This window comes from Ostrinia furnacalis, unplaced genomic scaffold (assembly GCF_004193835.3).
Source record: "Ostrinia furnacalis isolate ACB-3 unplaced genomic scaffold, ASM419383v2 OfSCF2780, whole genome shotgun sequence".
Lineage (NCBI taxonomy): Eukaryota > Metazoa > Arthropoda > Insecta > Lepidoptera > Crambidae > Ostrinia > Ostrinia furnacalis.
In genome coordinates, this window is record NW_021133019.1 from 171,836 (window position 1) to 194,377 (window position 22,542).

Consider the following 22,542-nt stretch of genomic DNA (forward strand, 5'->3'; position numbering starts at 1 on the left):
CATAGGCCTCCTCTTTAACCCTCCACCGACTTCTGTCCCTGTTCACACGCATCCAGTTCACTCCAGCCTGTTGCCGGATATCGTCTGTCCGTCCACCGTTTAGACGGTCTTCCCCTGCCGCTGGTGTTGTTGCGGGGTCTCCACTCCAGGGTCTTTCTGGCCCAGCGATCCTGGTTCATCCGTGCAATGTGCCCTGCCCATCTCCAATGGACAGTTTGACACCATTCTCCAATAATTAGAAATCACAACTTTTCTAAAAACACACTTCATTCTGGTCTTAATAACTTGATTAATTTTAAATTACCTGTAAATAGGGTATTTGACACCACCAATCAATTGACGTACTTCTTAAAACTGTCAAAACGACACTCTCCCATAGATTTTGTACGGCAATACTAGCATGTGACGTCACAATTTTATCAACTCAATGAAACTACTTTTTTCAATTGTAATGCAACCAAAAATCGTAATTTACAGGTAATTAAAAATTAATTAAGTTTTTAAGACCAGAAACAAGTGTCTTTTTTAAAAAGTTGTGGTTTAGAATTATTGGCGAATGGTGTCAAATACCCAATTACGATTTTTGGTCGCATTGTAATTGAAAAAAGTAGTTTATTTGAGTTGACATAATAGTGACGTCACTTGCTTGTAGTGCCATACAAAATCTATGGGAGATTTTCGTTTTGACAGTTTTAAAAAGTACGTCAATTGATTGCTGGTGTCAACATGTCTATTACGGCTCTCAATCACTTCTACCACGTCGCTAACCCCGGAGAAGTTAATAAAGTAGAAAAACTAATTCAAATAATTTTCGAATGTTCTTGTGCAGCGTGTTCAACCGCCGCCCGCTCGGTGGAAGCGCCGCCCGCGCCGCCGGCCCGCTCGGCGCGCCGCTCGCCGCGCCGGACGACGCGGGTGCCTCCGCTCGACAGCGCGGACGCGGCGCTAACGACCCACGCGCATAATAATATGCACGCCGCACACGCCGCTAGTGCATCCGCTGAACACCTCGATATTAAGCGGTGAGTTTCAAAAGTTGGCCTGAGGAATAGGAACTTTAATTTCCACTTATAAGATGAGTTGCAAACTATGTTTTATTTATTTACACTTTTGCACATACAACTGTACAGTGGCGGACTTAATGCCAGGTGACAAGATTATCTGCGAAAGTCATCTATACACTATTATCGTTATTTTCATATTGTTTCTGTTGATTCCCTAACTCACTATAAACAGGGCAGAATTTCAACAATTCTAGTCTAGACCAACATTGCATCTAATCTAAGATGTATTAAATGTTAATGGTACTAAATTAAGAAGCACATAGTTTTTATAAATGTGTTGCATCGATTTAGACATTTTACCGGAAAATAACAAGAACCGTAAACTTACAAATTTCCTAGGAAATTGATAAACTTCTGTAGGATTCTAAACGAGAGATATTGTATTATTTTACGCCCACATTTTCGCACAGGAAATCATAACGCTATCTTGGCAATCAATTTATATACAGTGTGAGTCACGTTAAAGTGTACATATGAAAATAGATGAAACTAGACCTATTTTTATCGACAAAAAAGAGGTCAAAAATTTTTTGAGATTTTTTTTTAATTTTTTATAGAATTTTTTTTCTTCAAATTACTTATTGTAAAGAAAACGTAATAACTTTTAAACTAAGCGGTATATCCTGATAAAATAAATACAGTAATAATGCTAAATAACAGGCAATACTAAAAAAAATACATAAAGTACACAAAAAAGGCCAAAAAATTGTAAAAAGTGATACTTTTTGAAAAAAATCTGCTTTTAAATTCGTGTTTTTTTGGTTATTTGATAAATTTCTCCAACAAATGCCCCTATAATAGGTGATTTTTATTAATTTATATTATTCTCTATCGTATTACCTTCGTATAACCAAAAATCGCATGTCTCTATCTCTATCACAACGTTTGCAATGATCGTTTGAACTAAGCCTCTCCGGGCGCGCCACTCAACGCTTCGTTAACAACGAAAATGAAAATGGCTCTAGATTTGTAATTTTGATAAAGACAAGTTAGATTTCAAATAAAAACAAAAGATTTCGAAGTAAAATAAGCATTTTAGTTAAAATTAAAATTGTCTCTACCTGTAGCGGAGAATAATGTGGTGACAGGCCTTTGTTCAAACGATCATAGCAAATGTTGTGATAGGGATAGAGACGTGCGATTTTTGGTTTTACAAAGATAATACGATAGAGAATAATAAAAAGTAATAAAAATCACCTGTTATAGGGGCATTTTTTGGAGAAATTTATCAAATAACCAAAAAAACACGAATTTAAAAGCAGCTTTTTTTCAAAAAGTATATTTTTTTATTATTTGTTGGCATTTTTTGTGTAATTTGTGTATTTTTTTAGTATCGCCTGTTATTTAGCATTATTACTGTTTTTATTTTATCAGGATATAAAGCTTAGTTTAAAAATTATTACGTTTTCTTTACAATAAGTAATTGGAAGAAAAAAAATTCTATAAAAATTAAAAAAAAAATCTCAAAAATTTTTTGACCTCTTTTTTGTCGATAAAAATAGGTCTAGTTTCATCTATTTTCATATGTACACTTTAACGTGACTCACACTGTATGACAATATGATATCTTTTTGTTCAGAACGGCATCAGAGCTGATGTCCCCGCTGCTCGAGGCGACCGTAGTGGGAGCGGGCGCGGGCGCGGTGGCGGGCGCGGCGGCGGTGGCGGGCGCGGGCAGCCTGCGGCGCCGCAACTCCGACCCCGCGCCCTGCGAGCCAAGGGCGCCCGACCCGCGGTCCACCGACTACATTGGCCAGACGGGGAACGGGCTGTTTCGGATCGCGGGACACAGGTATGCACATACGCTAGAGATGGGTTATACTAGGTAAAAGACAATGCCGGAAATTGGCGTCTTTTTTTTTCGCGCGGCCATCGACCAAACCTTGTTTTTTGATGACAAAATAGTGTAATAAACCAAACTTACTGTGACATGTATACCTCTAAACTCAGTCTGAACTGAGTTACGAGCATTAGAAGTTTGATGATTTTACATACTATAGTCTTTTTCACCTAAGATGATCCGTATGACGTTTCGAGTTTGAAAGATTTAGAGATGTCACATAACTAAACCATAGCGATTTATCTATCGATTTTTTTCGAAGAGTTAGTAAAACCTACTTTTAGAGAAATATTTTGTATAGATGTTATTTAACAAAAAACATGTTTTTTTTAATTACAAATATTATTGTAACAATTTTTTATTGATAATATTAAAATTTCATGGTTCGTGTTCAAAAAAACGATTCCTAAAAAGTACTGGTTCTGTTTCTTTAAATTAAAAACTATTAATTTATTTTCAATGCGTTTATTAAAGTCAATAATCGAAAAATATAGTTGATTTTGGTGATGTTTTTAATAACTAAGTATTCACTGCAATCGATTAATGAACCGCGGAAATAATCGATTTTATTATACAAGAAATACCCCAGCACTAAATCTATTCCGTTTCACACATTGCGTAAATTAAATAAAAAATATTTTTACATCGTATTTAATTAAAGTATAATCAATAGACTCAGATTTTACTATATATTTCAAGACAGGTAGTTATTTTTTTTTTTTATTATATTGCTAATGAAATACAAATATTTTTTCAAAAATATTCTGCATATGTAGTATGCGTAACATGGATAACCTTGAAGTGTCATACGGATCATCTTACGTGAAAAAGACTATAGATTTGCTTTTTGCGCGCAAGTTTTGAAGAAATTGCAACAAAATAGTGACATTGTATGTGTAAACAAACAATACCATCCCTTATAGGCTCCAGACATCAGTGTGGAGCAGAATCAGCGCAATAAAAAAATAGTGCAATATTTTGTTGCAATTTCTTACAAAACTTGCGCGCAAAAAGCAAATCTAGTATGTAAAATCATCAAACTTCTAAAGCTCGTAACTCAGTTCAGACTGAGTTGAGAGGTATACATGTCATAATAAGTTTGCTTTATTACACTATTATGTAAATCAAAAAACAAAGTTTGGTAGATGGCCGCGCGAAAAAAAAAAGACGCCACCTTCCATACTAAATCTGGCATTGCCATTTGATACTAGGTGCACCTATTCCTATTATTTATTAATACTCGATCCAAATACCTATTCCACCTAGTACGTAGTAATTTAGCATACTTGACGCGACTAGTGCGGACTAATCCACGTAATATGACTTTAAAATACAATTTTTTTTTTAAAGATACAACCGTAGTATGAATAATGCAATTTGAAATTGAATTATAATTCCTCCCTTCATACTTCAACAGGCATAGGACTGTCAACTTAAAAGTTGGCGTATTTAAAAGATATCAATTTCATAAAAAAAAATACATATTTTTTCTTATTTACATGAATATGGTTTGACTACGTTTCTGTGCGTTTGCTTCGTCGCGCTCAAATTTGTTTGGTCAGACAGAGACGGAGTGAATCTCTACGTTCGCACATAAGCTTAGCGAGAAATACTATAGTCTATCTAATATAGCTTGATTAGAATGACAGCTATAGGTGTACCAGAATCTCATGGCAAACAAAAATATTGGAAAAGTGTGTTTTTCATATGGCCATTGTCTATGGCTTTATTGTCACCTGTCAAAGTAAGTCAAGAGATCTGTCAGCCGCTGCAGATATTTTGTAATCTCTTCATGCCTATTTGTTATTTTTGTGAAAAAAATCGAAAAAGCTCAAGCAAATCATATTGTTTTCAATGTGTATTGTAAAATAAGGCATAATTCAAAGTCAATCTTTGATTTTAAAGCGCGTCGTTGAGTTGACAGTAAGTTGGAGTGAAATGTTTTGATACATTTAGTTTATTACCTAACTGCGTCAGAAGCTGGATTATGTTTATTTTTATATTATTCTTACCTAATAGCTGCTTTATCGGGGTTTTCAGGTGTATTTCATACATTGGTTCAGAGGAATAGTGAATAAGTTATGACCATGTAAAGAAAATTGAAAAAGATATCATCAAGCAAGTTTGAGTTATTGAAATGCTCTTAAAGAGCGATTTATATTATACAGGGTGGAATTTTGTGAGCCACCACCACAATGCCACCTGGAGGAAAAGTACCTACTCTTAATATTGTAGATAGAAAAAATTTCTCAAAGAAAACATTCCTTTATTTTTTAAAAGAAATAGAACTGCATTCAAAGATTTCCAAAAATTTGCTTGCCACACCCGGGAATCTAACCAACTAAAATCTGTTAAAAATTACATACTGTATTTATAAGGAAAGAAAGAAAGATGGTTTATTTGGTTTAAACAAACGCTTTACACAATTTAAATTACATACATAATTTATTGAACCAAAATGGCTCCTACTCAGCTTGTATCATGTTCCATTCAGAACATGAATGCTGGTATTCTGTAGGAACCATCTTGAAAGGATGAAATCTCTCTAACAAACTTATAAATCAAATGAAAGGAAAACCATGAAATCTTAAATTATTTTAATCATGTTACAGAAAATTGTATGGTAGGTATAGTAGTGAATTTTCGAAAAAATTCGAAAATCTTTGAATGCAGTTCTCTTTTTTTTGTTCAAAAATAAAGGAATGTTTTCTTTCAGTAAAATTTTCTATCTACAGTATTAATATTAAGAGTACTTTCCCTCCAAGTGGCATTACAAAATTCCACCCTGTATAAATACCTCTTTAACTTGATCATTTATTGAAGAACAAGAAATGCAAGTGGAGTTCTTAGAATCGTTTTCTAGTTCTGAATGAAATGATAAGTTATAAGTATGATACATAATAAAATTATTTACAGTTAGTTTACTTATTTTTCAAGACATGTTTCTATGTTAAAACCCGATGTATAACAACATTCTTCATACACATACCTAAAATGTATAGGTAGGCATTCGTACTTCATGTTTATTAATATTAAAGTCATAAATAAAAAATTAAACAGTATCAAGATCGTTTAATCCAATTTCCCCAGTATTGCACTCAACAAAGTTTATTTTCCCCATTTGCCATGAGATTCTGGTACACCTATATCAAATGAATGTGATTAGTGCTGGGTATGTTTCGTACGGTTCACATAGATGTATCGATAAGTTTTCGAAAAAATGATATAAAAAATGTCCCCAATTTTTCTTCATATCTTTATTCATAAAAATGACAATTATAATTTAAATTGAAAGACAGTAAAATTTAAAATTCATGTCAAGGGTGTACAACCTAAGTCGTAGTCATTATCATCAGTGTTCTTCAGTGGTTTTTTCCTCTCGCTAGAGGGCGGTGGGCATCTCTTCTAGAGCAACGGTGCTATGAATACCCAAAAAAATACCGGTAATTGATTTCCAATGTTTGATTATTTAAGAATGAAATTTTTTTTGGTCTTTAATAGTGAACATTTAGAAAAACGTATAACTTGACTTAAATATGTTAAAAAATTAGTTGAAAAAAAATAAGTTAAATATGTTAAAAAAATAGTTTTTATTTAATATGACATTTGTCGATATGTCCCATCACTAACATTTTTGTAACTCAAGATAACCTTGTAGAGACGTCGTTAATACTCTAGCTTGATTTTTATAATTTCGAATTACTACTTATTGGTGTAATTTAACGCTGGATTTACACGAAATTAACATTTTTATTGGAAGCACTGTCGTCGAAAATATTGTTTGTAGGTCAGACGTGAATTATTTCTTGTCCGCCAATATTTAGCTCTCATTGATCGCTACTACAGAGTTATGTCGTTACTTTTGATGGCAGCTGTCATTCTAATCAAGCTATATTGGATAGACTATAGGTGCGCGTAATACACGACTACGGATTACGCAATAATAACCTCTATTACTTTGACGGTAGGGTCGGAAATCGTGTGACTAGGTGGATCAAGTATTTAAAAAATTGGAATAGGTGCCGCCTAGTACTGTAAAATACCTAGTGTGTGGATCTGTTCTAGTAAATACGTCTCATCTCTAACATACGCACGTGACAACATCAAATCAATGAGGGCTATCGTTTTAGCGCTCACCAGTTAGCGCCACTGTAGAGTAAGGTCCTGTCACTTGCTAGTAACGAAGACAGTGGCGCCAACTTGTGAGCGCTAAAGTGGTAGGAGGACTATCGTATTTGCACTTATCAAGATGGCGCCAGAGTAAGGTCCTGTCAATCGCCAGGGGTGCCAACTGTTAAGTATAAAAACGATAGCCCTCATTTAGAACGGCATCGGTGCGGCTGTCCTTTCTACGCGAGACGACAGCGGGCGCGCTTTCTATAAGTTCGTTTCTGCCCCTCATAATGTTTGGGTTTTTCATTGATAAATCAATTGATGAGATATTCTGACCCCGATAGTTAAAAGGGCGCATGTAACACCAACCAAGTCAAAAGGGAGATAAAAAAGTTTCAAATCATTTAAATTGTCAATTCTTCCCTATCCTTGAGTTTAACTTATATTCGAAAAAATATGTTACGTGCGCCTTTTTAACCAAATAACAATAACCTACAGTAAATAATTACATTCAGACAAATCTTCTCTCCCCGACCACATAAATAACACTTTCTAAAAATCTTCTGTTTCTACAGGTTTCGCAAAGGCACCCGCTTCGCGAAGGACGACAAATGCGTGTACTGTCACAAGCCCATCGACGCTTTCATCACGCAAGGGCAGCGCTGCATCGACTGCAAGCAGCTTTACCACACGAAATGCATCCAGAACAAGGGCGTGATCACCATGCCCTGCTCCAGTCCCGTCACCGTCGCGTCACGCGGCCGCCACAAGAACCGAAAACGGATCATGCTCAAGGATGCCAACTATTTACTAACCGACCAGTCGAAAGGCTCGGTCAGTTCCAACTTCAATCTAACCGGCACATCGGAGTTTATGGACAGAACTGACAAGATAATATCGGACGCGACTGAGCTACAAGCGATGCAACATTTCATCACAAAGAAGATCTACCAGATGGAATCTTCGGAGAACGAGAAACAGTCTGAGGTAAGAATTACATGTTTGTGTAAAAATGCTTTCTACAAAGTCACAGTGTCTGTACAACACACGGCCACACTGTTAACTATCCATTTCCGTTTTTGCTCTCGCTCTCATCAAATGGTGATTCTTTGCGATAGAACGAGATGACATGACTGGCAATGGGCAGTTAACACTGTTAGTACGATGCCCACATCGCCCTTACTCGATGAATCAACGGCCTCAAGAAGATAGCTATCAATATCTGGATGAAAAAAAAGCTGAAGATCCAGTAATGGACTCCCATTAGCTTATATGATGATGATGATCCACGAATGACACTCCGTGGAATTTTCACGATCTCTTTTTTTTCTTCAGGCTTGCTATTTGAGGCTGAACCCCTAACACAATTCATTCTCACTTTCTTAACAGGTCGACAGGGTATTCAAGCACGCGCTACGGGAGTTCAAAGACAATTTAGTAGCCACATACAGCGTGGTAGAGACCCGTGGTTCTGCTCTCAAGTACAAAGACCTGATCGGCAACTTCCTCCACGTCATGGAGACGGTGTGTGCTCGCGAGGGCTCCACGTTGTCCATTACGATGGGAGTCAACGCCTTCCGAGGGTTCATGGACGAGTTTATGAGCCAGCATGAAACGGATAAAGCTAGGACGAAGAGGAAAAAGGATAAGAAGAGAAAGGTATATTCATTTATGAAAGGTTCCGAAATATAGTTCCAAAATACTGGACTGTCCTGTCGATGACATTGACAGTGGGGCGCCACCGTCAATACCGGATCGCTGGTTCAGATTTTTGCCATGTTGGAAACCGTATAGTTGAACGATGGTAGCGCCCCCCTGTCATTGAGTTTGGTGGGACAGTTCAGCGTGGGTCATCTATACATAATGAAAGGTTTTTAATTTGACCGTTTAGAATTTAGATTAGTGTCTCAGTCTATCTTAAATTACAGCTGTGAGAATCATCTATGATTAATTTTATATTCATTCTCACGACAAAAAAAATGTGCAATAAAAACAATATTAACATATTATCCTCTGAGGTCTACTTACAAAACAAAGCCCAATGAATAAAAAAGAGTGCCTTTTCATCCTTCGTATGGACTGTAACAATTGATTTCACACCATTGGAAAGGATTTATATCACTCCAATGAAAAAGACTTCTAACATGTTAGCTACCCTTGAGTGGAATCGTCTAAAACTTAATCTCCTTTCCAGGTGGATGACCCCATCCAATACAAAGGGCACACGTTCATTCTGTCCATGATCAACATCCCAACGGAGTGTGAGATCTGCAAAACGTTCTTCATGTGGCCCATCGAGCGATCGCTTATTTGCCAGTCGTGCAAGCTGGCGTCGCATAAGAAGTGTTATATGAAGGTAAGTTATTTCGAAACATTACATGGATTTTGTCAAATATTCTAGAAAATATCTTATTTACTTACTACCATCACAGAATAATAAAGTACTACGTACAGAAGTTTTACTTCGCGAAGATATTTAAAGAAATGTATGCTCAATGTCATTAACAATATGGTGTAGTTTAGCCTGTCTCAAGAGTCAAGCACCATTTTGTTGACAAACGTCAGTGATCGGCACTGCGCCGAAGCTACAGGGCTGACTTCGGTAAAATGATGTGACGTGAGGTGCCAAACTGCGGAAAATGGCGGAGGAAATTCCATGAATTATCATGAATAGTATAAACTACTTATTTACCTCTCAGTGTCTTGGGGCAACTTTAAAAAATACATTCTGTGTTTTTATTATTATTTAGGCAGTTAAATACTGCACAATATTTAGTACACCGTTTTCTTTATTTTCTTCCATCATACACAAGAATACGCTTGCGTGAGTCAATGTTCGCTCGTATGTGAGGCCTTGTCGAATAGTATCCTGTAGGTGGGCCATCGTGCGTGTTTTGTTTTCGATGTAAACTCGCGGAGATGAACAGGCCTGCTACCATTTGTGGATAACCTAAATTCAGGCTATGTTTGTTAGTGTGTAAACACTTACTGTGTACCAAAAATATTCGCCAAACGCTTATCGGAAGTCGTAATTGCAAAAAGTAAAACTCGACACATCTTGAATATGTGTCTGTGACTGGTATACATATCACACGTATGCTATGCAATGCATATTGTTATAGCAATATCGGGATTGTTATGTAAAAATACACATTTTAAATACTATTTTTCTTTCTAGGTGACAACATTATGTAGAAAAGACTCTGTAAATAGATCTGCAGCAATCGTGGGAGTGGTTGATGCAGGTGGTAGGGAACAATTCGGTGTCGTCAAAAGAGGAAAGGTAAATATAAACTCAGTCAAAAACCAGTATTAATTTCCTTTTAATGACGATATGATGTTTGTAAATTATTGTCATTTTACAGGTATTTGGCGTGCCGCTAAGCGAGCTTCCGACGGGCGATAGTAATATTCCAATTGTAGTAGACCGACTAATAACAACAATAGAAATGACTGGGCTTTACACGGAAGGATTGTACAGAAAAAGTGGGCTTAGTTCGAAGGTACGTTATGTGTCAATTTTAAGTAAAACAGCATTAAAATAGGTCCTAATTAAAACAAAAATACTAACTATACGACGAGCATAGAAAACTAATAAGAAATCGTACCATAGCTGATTGCCAGTCATTTGGCGACTGGTGAGGGTGAACTGTCTCCGGTTTCTTTGTGGTATCCGGGTTCTCTAAAGTCCGGTCGCCGAGCAGATTCAGCTCGCGCACTGCAGCCGCCCGTCGCACAGTCGCGACAGCAATATAATTACGCGCGAGCGATAAGGATAGGTAGCTCGGGGTCATTGGACGAAATTCTATGCGCTCGGCGACCGGTAGTTGCCGACTTCTGACAAATCCGCCGAACTCAACGAGGCCTTAGGGAGTCCAACTTGTTTAAAACAGATCTCTAATTCAATATGCGTATTCGTCAGGTGCGCGAACTTCGGCGGCTACTCGACGAGCGGCCGGCGGAAGGTGCCGAGCGACTTGAACTGTATGCTGTGCACGTGCGAGCCTCCGTTCTCAAGGGCTTCTTCCGCGACCTGCCCGAGCCGCTGCTCACCTTTGACCTCTACGACGACTTTATCCGCGCCGCAGAGATCACCGACCCGCAGGTAACATATGCACATGAACAACGTATGAACGACTAGAACCGTACGCGGTGCACGTGGGAGCGTCCGTTCTCGAGGGCTTCTTCCGCGACCTGCCGCGGCGGGGCTATTACATCGAATCTTAACAACCGGTTGCTAAAATAAAATTGGCGCCACCTGAAATTATACGCAGCGCTGTCATTGATTGGCGTCGTCGTCGCGTTGCTATTGTACAACTAGCAACTGGTTGCTAAGATTCGCAATGTGCGTACGGTACTTACTCGGCACATGCACGTGGGCAGTAGCAGCGTAAGGGGGGGGGAGGTGGGGGCGGTCCGCCCCGGGTGCCAAGCATCAGGGGGTGACACAAGTCGCGCAGATTAGTACTCACTGGCACATCTGCATGGCAAATCTGCCGTCTATGTCATGATACGGGGGGGTGGGGGGGGGTGATCGCCCCGGGTGCCAACCCATGCTACGCCGCCACTGCACGTGGGATCCCTCACGTTCGATTGCGAGCTTTACACACATCTGTGAATAATTCTCACATATGAGCGGAACTCATACACGTCTGTGAATAATTCTCACATTTGAGCGGAACGCATTCACACCCAGTTGTATAAGTCACTAACACTCAAATGTGGGAGTCATTCGCAACTCGCATTACCCATATTCATTAAAGTCTGTTGGATAACAATTACATGTATTGTTACAGGAAAGGGTATCAAGCATATTTACAATACTCAAAAAGTTGCCAAAACCAAACTTCGATCTAGTGGAGAGGCTAATCTTCCACTTGGCGAGGGTGGCGTTAGGGGAGGATCACAATAGGTAAGCTATATTTTTTTAATGCATGCACGGAAGTAGCCTAAAAACAAATTGACATTTGAACCAGTCATGTTGATATTTACCATCGGCAACAGTGTTAACTATCTATTGCCTGTCATGTCGTCTCGTTCTATCGCAAAGAATCACAATTTGATAAGAGCGAGAGCAAAAACGGAAATGGATAGTTAACAGTGTGGCCGTGTGTACATGCCGGGTATTCTGTCTATGTAATAAATAAAAAAAAACAACGTAACGTCATAGCTTTTGTACGTCTTTGCCGCCGAAAGTTTGGCGTCTTTGCAGCTTTGTGTGTCAAAAATTCCGTTTTGACTGGTGGAGTCAACTGCCCTATTACTTTCGCTGTGTTAACATTGATATTTTATACGTGACACTGATTGGCTATATCGAACGCACAGCGTTGAATATAGCTCTGTGATCGTTTCGTGTGTGACCCTGTGCATCCACGCGCACTGTGAGTCCTCAGTGAGTAATGTTTGTGAATACGGGCGTATATTACTTATGTATTGAACGTATGTATCTCCACAGGATGGGCCCGAACGCGCTTGCGATCGTGTTCGCGCCGTGCATACTTCGAACACACAAGGTGCAGCCGGCGCAGGACTCGCTGCACGACATCGCGCGCCAGACCGCCTGTCTCGAGGCCATCTTGCAGGACAAGCTGCGCACTGTACGTCACGCTTTGTTTACCATCATTATCATTTCAGCTACGTCCACTGCTAAATGATTTGGAGGGAAGTCGAACCTTAATTTCGAACTCCTATGTTCTTCTGATTAATTTCATTGCGGGTCCAATGACAGTTTAACTTACCACGGGACAAGTTTGACCTTCATTGGTTGGGTTTTTATGGCGGTAAAGCTGTAGATCCTGGCTACACAGGAGTTGCAGTGGTGGGAACGAGAGGTGGGAATAGTCCCGTGCTGAATGATTTCGAAATAGGCCAGTTGGTTACGGTCAGCATGGGTAGGCCCCGCCCTTCTTGGGTAGGCCCCGCCCTTCTGGCGGGGAGAGCCCCTCATAACCCGTCGCCATGACCACAGCGGCGGGTATGCAGTTTTATGCATATTTTTTTTCGGTCTGCATCCAGAACGCTTATTTCCACGCCTTTTTTATCATAACGAAAAAACTCTTGGCCTAAATCTCAACTGATGGAAAGTGATATAAACGTTCTCTCACTCTAAAATCGGTCAAGCCGTTTAGGCTGTAGGCCGTGCCAAAGAAATATACATACATACACTCGAAAAACATAACCCTCCTTCTGGCGCAGTCGGGTAAAAAGAACTTCCAAATAATATCAATAGTAGTTCGAAATATATTCTGCATTTACATTTTCCGGGTTGGGAAGCGCGCCATGACAAAATCTTATTGATGATTTTAGAAGAAAATGGCCTTTTCGTGCAAAATCGATAAAATGCCTCGATGAAAGTATCGAAGCGCATCCTAGGCCTACTACTGATTTGGTTTTTAAGTCATCAATAATAAATCAATTCTATTGTATAATAATGTATTTAGAAAAAAAATGTATTTTATATCCGTTGTCTAGTACTCATAGTACAAGCTTTGCTTAGTTTGGGACTAGAAGCGTAGTGTAAAATGTCCAGGGATATTTATTATTATTTATTCGTCAGGTCCGCGGCACGCTACAAGACATCGCGACCCTAGAGTCGGCGTGCCTGACGGCCAACGACCGGCTGTCGTCGCTGCGCTCGGCCTCGCGCGCGCCGCGGCCCGAGGAGCACATCCTGGTGGGCCACATCCACGAGATACAGAAGGAGAAGGCCATACTCACCTCCAACCTGCCCACGCTTATCAGGTAACGAGCTGACATTTTGCTTGCTAGACGGGTTGTGATAGCTTGTTTCTTTTGAATATTATTGGCCTTGACTTCTATAGTTTAAATTGTAATTTTTATAGTCACGAAATCATCAGAACATAATTTTTTTGTTCAAATTGAACTTCAAATAAACTCATAAAACTCATATTATTTTTGCAAGTCGGCTTTTAAAAGCACTAAAAAAAACTCATTAAAAACTCATTTATTTCTGTAAATAGGCTTAAAAAAAGCACTTTTACACGTCCCAGTATTAACCCTACCACTGCTTCAGGACAATAAATGGGCCAGTGCTGAGAAGAAGCAGCGCAAGAAACTCAGTCACTATTGTCAGCCTCTTTTTCAAAGGTTTACATGCTTTAAAATGTACAAAGTTATAAATATTTATGCGAGCTAGGCAGTAACGTATCCCAAACATTTTTATCTTTTAAATAATCATCGACTTTATAGTAGCCCTTTTTCATTAAGGTACTTTTAATATGTGCTTTGAATTTATGAATGGGTAGTTCTACAACAGTTTGTGGTAATTTATTAAAGAATTTAATACATTTTCCCATAAATGAATTACCAATCTTATGCAATCTGAAATTTGGAACGGCAAGTTTATTTTTGTTTCTTGTATTAAAGTTATGCAAATCGCTCTTTTTCGTGAATTGCTCTATATTTTTGCGGACATATAAAAGGTTTTCATAAATGAACTGTGAAGCTACTGTCAGTATGTTTATTTCCTTAAAAAAATCTTTCAAGGAAAATCGGGGTCCAAGGTTATAAATGGCCCGCACTGCTCTCTTCTGCAGAACAAACACAGTTTCAATGTCCGCGGCTGAGCCCCACAACAATATGCCGTATGACATTATACTATGAAAATAGCTAAAATATACTAGAATAGAAATCGGTCGAAAATTAGAGGGGTCACATTTGTCACCAGCCTTGAACAATGGAATTATTTTACTTAACTTCATTAAGCTAGGAAAGCAACCTTGATCAATACATGTATTAAAAATGAATGCAAGGTGAGGAGCTATGGTGTCAATAATTGTTCCAATTATACTGACGGAGATTCCCCAAAGGTCCTCAGTTTTTTTCATATTTAATTCTCTAAAGGTTTTAATTATTGTATTACAATCTATATGCCTGAACTGGAGCAGACACTGGCACTCGGTGACATTAGATTTTAAAAGAGACTCTGCAAGAACTGGTGATGAATTCAGTTCTTTAGTTGTTTCAGACGCAATATTGGAGAAGAATGTCTCAAATGTGGTTGCAACTTCTGTATCGGAATTTATAATTTCGTTTCCGATTTTCAGTGAAAAAGTGTTATCCTTCGATTTATTTTTACATGTTTGTTTATTTATTATGTTCCACGTAGCCTTAGCTTTATTATTAGAATTTAAAATCATGTTTCGAAGATGATTTGATTTAGCAGCCAAACAAACCTTTTTTAATATTTTTGAGTAATTTTTAACATATTCTATAACACTCAGATCTTGCGTATCGGCTTTAAGACTATATAATTCATACATTTTATTTCTACTCTTGTGAATGCCAGTTGTAGCCCAGTCATCTTTGATCGACATTATTGTCACTTCTACACGTCCCAGTATTAACGTCCAGTAATTAAATAACGTTCGGTTTGAATTGAAGTTTTTAGCTTGAGCGTGCTCATCTTCTACTTACGTATGAACCTTTATCAAGCTAACCTTTAGCGAAATTAAATATGAGTGCAAAGGAATGTAAACTTTATTTTATTTATCGTATCCGGAATATAAGTAGTATGTACACAACATTTTGAGGGTAGTAAATTATCAAATAAAATCTCCAAGAACGTCTATCCCTTACTAAAAGCATTCTCTATCATCCCATAAAAACATTCTTCATCCCATATTATATCGTTCTGATCTCACGCAGGGCGACGTCAGACGACGACCTGCTGTCGACCACGGACCACGACGGCGAGTTCGGTTCCAGCGACGACCTCAGCGCCGGCGCGCTCCGCTCGCAGCGCCTTCTACACCGCCAGCTGTCCACCGACGACCCCATCATGGTCTGACATCCACCACCAAACGAACCACATACGGAACGATCCTCATAAAAAAAACTCATTTATTTCCTGTAAGTAAGCTCTCATACAGAATTTTAACACGTGCTAAAAAGCGTGCGCGCCAGTGCTAAAAAGAAGCAGCGCGACAGATCTTACATTGTGCCAGGTATCCACAGACAACCCCATCATGGTCTGACACACGGACCACTAAAGGATTCATGTAATGAACGACCCCTTCAAGTACCAGCGTACCACTATAGAAATCAAATGTTATCGTGCGACCGATTACGGTTCCACAAGTTGAGAAAAAATCACACCAAAATGAATGATCCCACTTTGCGCCAGGTCTCCACCGAATAATCATATCATTAGAACCAGCCGTTAGTTTTCTGTGTAATGTGTACATGAGCCTTTACACAATTTTTATTGCATATGAAGACACCATCTACTTTCTGCAATATCGTATCGTGTGACGTCAAATCGAGTTGAGCATGACAAATGGTGCTTGCATGTGACGTCTCATAGATTTAACCAATCATGACCGATTTCAATCGCATTGCGCCAACTAAAATATTGGTGAAGATATACAAATGTCAGGTTATTTAAATTACCGGTTAAGAATCTCCCAAGAAATAAGAGCGTGATTATCATAACATAAAATTTGTTGTAATGTACAAATTACAATAACGACTAAATAATGAATGAGGAACACCATAGAATCAATGCTGGCATCGCTCGACTATAAGCTACGTTACTGAATGTTCTCACATTCAATTAATAACGGCGACACTTGCCATATAGCAGTTCTGTTTCAAGGTTTTTTCAACGATGTATGCGCTTATGAAGTAACAAGTTAATCAAACAGCGTGCCAATACTTGTTATATGTCATTCATGCACACGCAGAGTTTACGTTACGATGAGACTTATAAAATCAAACGTATGACAATGTATCCGTGCGTATACGCTTAGGTTTATTGTGCTTGTCGTTTGTTTACGGGGCTCTGTTACGCATACATATCTATAAAAACAACGAAAACCATTTTGTCGAAACTATCTTTACGCTTCAGAGGGAACTGCGTGTGCATTTTTGATGACCTAAGGCAGGCAGCAGGCGCCATAAAGGTATTTTTCGTGTAAGATTAATTCAGATGAGATTATTTTAGTTATAACGAAATGGGGCAATAAATGTATCTTGTATACATAAGTTCAAATCTTACGATTGAATACGGCCTCCCGAGGCTTATAAAAATCCCTAAAATTAAAATAAGATACATAATAAGATAAATAAATCTTAGTTAAAATCTGTTGTAATAACAAACTTTTAGACAACTGAGTGTATTTCACATTCATGCCACTAGGAATAGAAGTTTATATACGTAATTCGATACTTTTAAAAAGTGATTCTGTTTCCATATAGTTGTTTGTTATAATTGTTAGTTTTCTGATATTCGAATGTTTGTTATTGCATTAAGAGACTCATATTATTGATGTTGTGGAGTCTTCTTGCCATTATTGTGCTGTCAACTACAACCCCAAACGTATTGTTGATAATATTAAATCGAGTGCCGGAGTTAAGAAGTTAGTACTACACGTGTGTCTGATAAAGGCGTAGTGTGACTTGTGTTGAGATTATGAATGCAGTAAAGTGTGAAATCGTACTTAATGAGTTAAACGAGCTTATGTTAAGAGTACGCTTTCAGAAGCCACTGCATGCGATTATAAACGTTAACGAGAAAATCATATTTTCTTATGTGAATTATATTCATCTTTGCACTGATATTATATTTTATGATATATTTTCCGTGTAAATATGTAAATCTTGTGTAATTGTGATTTATATAAAAATAGCAATATTGTTTCTTTAAGGTTTATCCTAAGTTATATGTGTTCGATAAAGCCTTTTGTTCAAGATTGTATTATTGTGATGATTTGTAACTATGTGGTAGTGATACGGAGTTTAAAAATACCGCTGTCGTTTGTTGTTGAGAAGTAGTCTATTCCAGTTGCATTTTTCCGTGATTCGTATAACCTAAGTAGGATGCTAAATTGCTAAGGCCCAGAACAGACGGTGAAACGCAACTGCAACTTTATTGTGAATGAAACTGAAACTGAAAGTTTCAAACTGGTCGCGTCATGTGTGGTCTCTCAACGGACGCTATGGCAGAAACTTAGATGCAACTCAAAAGTAACTAGCAGTTGCAGTTTCGTTGCAGTTGCGGTTCACCGTCTGTTCTGGGCCTAAGGATTCTGAATATCTTGAGTTACAAAATTAAGTTTTCAAATTGTTTTAATAAAGAATTCATTCCATTAAATAAGTAAAAGCAACTGAAGCAATCTAGTTGGACATCTTCGGCATAGTTACGTAACTATTATATCAGCAGATCTTCAAGTTTACCTATTCTTTAAGTTCCATTTAAAAGTAGTTCATTAAGTTTTAATCATTAACATAATTTTAAAATGTTATATTAGGACAAACGGCATTCATATTACCATGACATGTTAGCTTCACACCGGTTGCCATACATTTTTAAACAACTATGTAGCAAAAATATACAACCTTTGTACCTATACATATTGATAAATCAGGAGTAACTTTTAGCTTGCTTTTATCATTTTATCTGCTTTATATTCAAAAAGACTGTCTACTGATAAGCTATTGATTTTAATGTTATAAGTCACAAATATTTTAACCACATTCTATGCTTAGTTTTTAACTACTAATTATCCAGACAACGATTGTTCTGTGACATCTTTTATTTATATTTTAAGTCTATGACTATAGATACTTTAGAGCAATGAATTTTTAGTTAATATTCATAACTAAGCCGAGTGAGACACCATCTCTTGTGACCTATTCGACATGAATCTCACCGGAATACAATTTATAGATAATTATACAACATTTTCAACAAGATTCGTCATACATTCGACACCAAAAGGGACACTATAAACCGTGATAGTAGTAGGACTAAACTGGCTTTTAAACGATAGTTCAGTGCAGTTTATTTTTGATAAACAAAACATTTCTTTATCAATATAAGCTAAAAAGATAGCGAGATTAGCTAGATAGTATGTTGAGCAATGTTTTGACATATTAACGAGTGTTTAATATTAGTAACTTCTCTATTAGTGGGGTTGTGTCGCAGTAATTTACTGTATTTTCTGTGCCTTCGACTAGTTTGCTTTTAGCAGGCCATGTCTACTGAGTGTTTAGCTGATGTGGTTTTCATACTTTAATCTTTTAGTACCTTTGACATACTTTAAAGTACTGTTAAACTATATTTACCTACTTACTTGTTTAATGCTTTTGGCGTTTATAGTTGTAGTGACATATTAAGAATTTAATACAGGTATATTAGCGTTGTTTCAGTGCCCCATTTTAACACAATATATACTCAAGGTATTGATGTAGGCTACTTTGTAAAAAATGAATGTGCAATGTGTCTATATGTAGAAATTAACGACACTAGAAGTGTATGTAGATAAATGGCAAGTTCCGTTTAAGGATTTTGTAAATATTATCTTTAGTTAGTATTTTAGTCAGGTACTATTTTAATTTTAATAATGGTTAACATCTCCTAAATTTTAGTTATCAAAAAGTGCCTGTCAAAACTGTAATTTTATGATTTGTGATTGATTTATTCCCAACTGGTGCCTATCTAAAACAATTTTACTGTGTATTTATTATAAACTATTGTTAATTTTATCTTGGTTACATATTACATTTGTTGGTCTTAGAAATGTTTAAAGCTTAACTTTTCTGTTCCATAGGCCTGTTAGATCTTATTAAACCCTAACAAAATATAAAATTTTCTGCAAATAATTTTAGATATCTTTTCATATGTAATTTACAAATTGTTAATTATTGTAAGACATTCTTGCTATACAAAATTTAGAATAGTGCTGATGCGGATTTTTTACATGATATTATTTGATATTTCTACAGTTTAGATATGGTTGCTTGCTGTGAATACTGAATCTATAGGTGTATTTGCTAAGGACCAATACCTGCGCTCTTTACAAGTTGTCATTTTATATTCCTGTATGTTAATTGACTGTGAAGTTTCCTAAATATATGTTAATCATTAATGGATCTTGTAAAATATAATGTGTATATTGTTCAACTTATTTTTAGGGTTCTTGTAATGTGTCAAGATTGAAATGTAACCAAAACATTACACCTGTATACAAATTATAAAAAAATTGCTGTGGAAAATCATTCAATGTTTTATTTTTAATAACCATACAATACATTACTCATTCCTCATTATATTTAGTTAATGTTGACATCAACAATACACCAAAAAACGTTTAGATCAGTTTAATTAAATAGAAGGCAAATAGAAAATTAAACTTCGTCAAAATCTGTCACATAACTTCATTGCTGCCAGGGTAACACTCCAATAGGACATGAGGACCAACTGTGACTTCCAGAAGCCAAGCGCCAAATGCCATGGGCAGTCATTTGAGTTTTTGCAATGTGTGTTACGTCTACATCCATGGTTTCATTTGATTCGGAAGTTATTTCTTTCTGTTCAATAGAATCTAAATGTTTATCATAATCTGCCATCTGCAAGTCTTCAACAGTATAAATCTTGGGTGATGCAGATGGAAACTTTTCTGGAGATGATATTAACTTTGCCAATTGACATATATTTTCTGTTACAACTTTTGGCAACAATGGTTCCACTAAATTAAGCAGATCCTTTATGAAATACTTCAGAAATGGATTATAAGTAGATATAATAGGCTGAAGAAATTCAATATTTGTGAGTTGAGCTGGAACTGACTTGTGCACATCAAGTAAAAGTCCACTTGTTTTTTCATTTGGGAACCAGTGGTGGTAAAGCAATCTCAACTTTTTCTTTGATTCTTTCTCTGTTAAATTAGTTCTAAAACAAAAAAAACAAAATTAGTACATTTTGTACATTGCAAAAAAGAAACTGATTACATGATCCTACATACAAAAAAGTTAAACAAGTTTATGCTAGAAATGATTACTCGTAACTAATTTACTAAATCTTACAAAGCTAAACTATTTCAAAGTTAATTTTTTTTGGTTACTTAAAATTAAGTCTGGAAGAGTTTCTGGGGTCTATTACTTTTAAGCTAAACACTCAAGAACATGGTAGTCTCAAAATTATATAATTATAAAAGAAAAAACTGCTTAAGATGTCGCAAAGGGGGTGCAGAACATAGCCGATTTTTTTAGCGCATTTTGTACGTCGACTGCTAAGTCTAGAAGTTTTCTTAAAATCGCTTGTATCTCGAAAACAGTGCGTTCTCTGTTTTTTGTCGTCATCATGATAAAATTTTTATTTTTAGTGCACCCCCTTTACAACACCCGTACTGAAAAACTTACTTTTTTAGTCTTGCTGTGATTCTTTTACATTTTTCCAAAGCTACTAATATTTCTGAAACCCAGAGAGCAGCAAGAAGACATTTCTGTTCTCCATTCTCAACATTATTTGAAACTTGGATTAGCTCTAGTATAAAGTCTAATAAAATATCATATGTATGTAAACATGTCAGTAGCACTTCAAAGCATTGTACATATTGTGGTGCTAATTTTCTTTTTTGAATGATGTCACCACCTAAACTGTTAAGAATGTCTAGGGAAAGAAACAATGAATCTTCTCCGAGTAATGCTTTATTTGCATTTATTGCAGCATCTTTGCATTTGAGTAACTTTTTGGAATGATTGTTCAGTATGTTGACCAAAGATGCAATAGAAACTGTTTTTAAATTTGAAAAGTCAATAAGATCCCCAAAAATATCCCTCGCATCATTTATAATTGATTCCACTAGACTAGTATCAGGAATATCTGCTAAATTCTTTATTTTGCATCGAGAATGGGCACAAAAACTTAGTGACAAACATAAGTTCATGAATGTAGCCATCTTATTCATATCTGGTGTGCCAATATCTTTCTGACCTGATTGGTAATCTGCGATACATTCTTTATATTTAAGCCAATAGTTTTTCTCTAGCCAGTCTAGTCCTATATGTGACGCTTCTCTAAGTAATTCAATTGACGGTAAGTTGTTACTGTGGGCGGTATCATGTCTCAAATCTATGATCCAGTCTGGAACGCCCAACCGATTAGCAGCTTGGTACAAACTCGATCCTTTAGCGGTTTCTGTATCCAGCATGTGGTTCACAAAGCGCATGATTGCGGATGAGTAGGCCAGCCGAAGTAACTGATCACTACCCATAGTGCTAACGTTATTTTCATCTTGTATAAGCACTTCTAATAGTGTTAATGTTGACTCAATACCAGAAGGCAATGAGGGACATCTCGCTTTCCAGATGAGCAATAGGTTATGTGCTTCGGTTTTGTTTTTACTAATGTATACATTCTCGTACACATCTAACCACTCTTTACTATTAAACCACGGAACAACATTATAGTATTCACTCATTTTTTACGGTAAACTTTCAGAATATTTATGAAAAACACACCGCATGGAAACTGCAGAAAAATTAGTCAACAAATAGACGTCAAAGTCAAAATCTGACGTCACGTCAATACAAAATCGACTGATAGTAAACGTCATAATTAATAACTCAAGGGAATCCCATTATACATCCTACCTACGATTACAATATCAGCCTAGCACCCTATGAAGTCTGTGTGAGTGAAACCTATAAAATAATTTTGTTTCATTTACCATCATCTTCATCAGTCTACTGCAGGCATGACTCAGGCAAATGGAGGATTTG

General features: G+C 36.9%; 2 protein-coding genes across 8 annotated transcripts in view; one reads left to right on the forward strand and one right to left on the reverse strand.

Annotated features, from left to right (window-relative positions):
- The window catches only part of LOC114356315 (unconventional myosin-IXa), a 42,376-nt gene extending 22,339 nt beyond the window's left edge, over positions 1-20,037 (forward strand). For all 7 annotated transcript variants that reach the window (XM_028309418.1, XM_028309419.1, XM_028309414.1 and 4 more), the window contains 12 exons: positions 830-1,022; positions 2,644-2,856; positions 7,593-8,004; positions 8,407-8,676; positions 9,212-9,373; positions 10,196-10,300; positions 10,383-10,520; positions 10,940-11,122; positions 11,814-11,929; positions 12,473-12,614; positions 13,574-13,758; positions 15,685-20,037. In XM_028309418.1, coding sequence (XP_028165219.1) covers positions 830-1,022; positions 2,644-2,856; positions 7,593-8,004; positions 8,407-8,676; positions 9,212-9,373; positions 10,196-10,300; positions 10,383-10,520; positions 10,940-11,122; positions 11,814-11,929; positions 12,473-12,614; positions 13,574-13,758; positions 15,685-15,826 — 2,261 coding nt within the window. In that variant the 3' untranslated portion in view covers positions 15,827-20,037. The remainder of the gene's footprint in view (positions 1-829; positions 1,023-2,643; positions 2,857-7,592; positions 8,005-8,406; positions 8,677-9,211; positions 9,374-10,195; positions 10,301-10,382; positions 10,521-10,939; positions 11,123-11,813; positions 11,930-12,472; positions 12,615-13,573; positions 13,759-15,684) is intronic.
- Positions 20,038-20,181: 144 nt separating this feature from the next.
- Positions 20,182-22,346, reverse strand: LOC114356316 (uncharacterized). Its single transcript, XM_028309422.1, has 2 exons — positions 21,181-22,346; positions 20,182-20,710 (listed from the first exon to the last, which is right to left on the reverse strand). Exons 1-2 carry the CDS (start codon positions 22,239-22,241, stop codon positions 20,197-20,199), a joined length of 1,575 nt encoding a protein of 524 aa, XP_028165223.1. The 5' UTR covers positions 22,242-22,346; the 3' UTR covers positions 20,182-20,196.
- Positions 22,347-22,542: the final 196 nt, after the last annotated feature.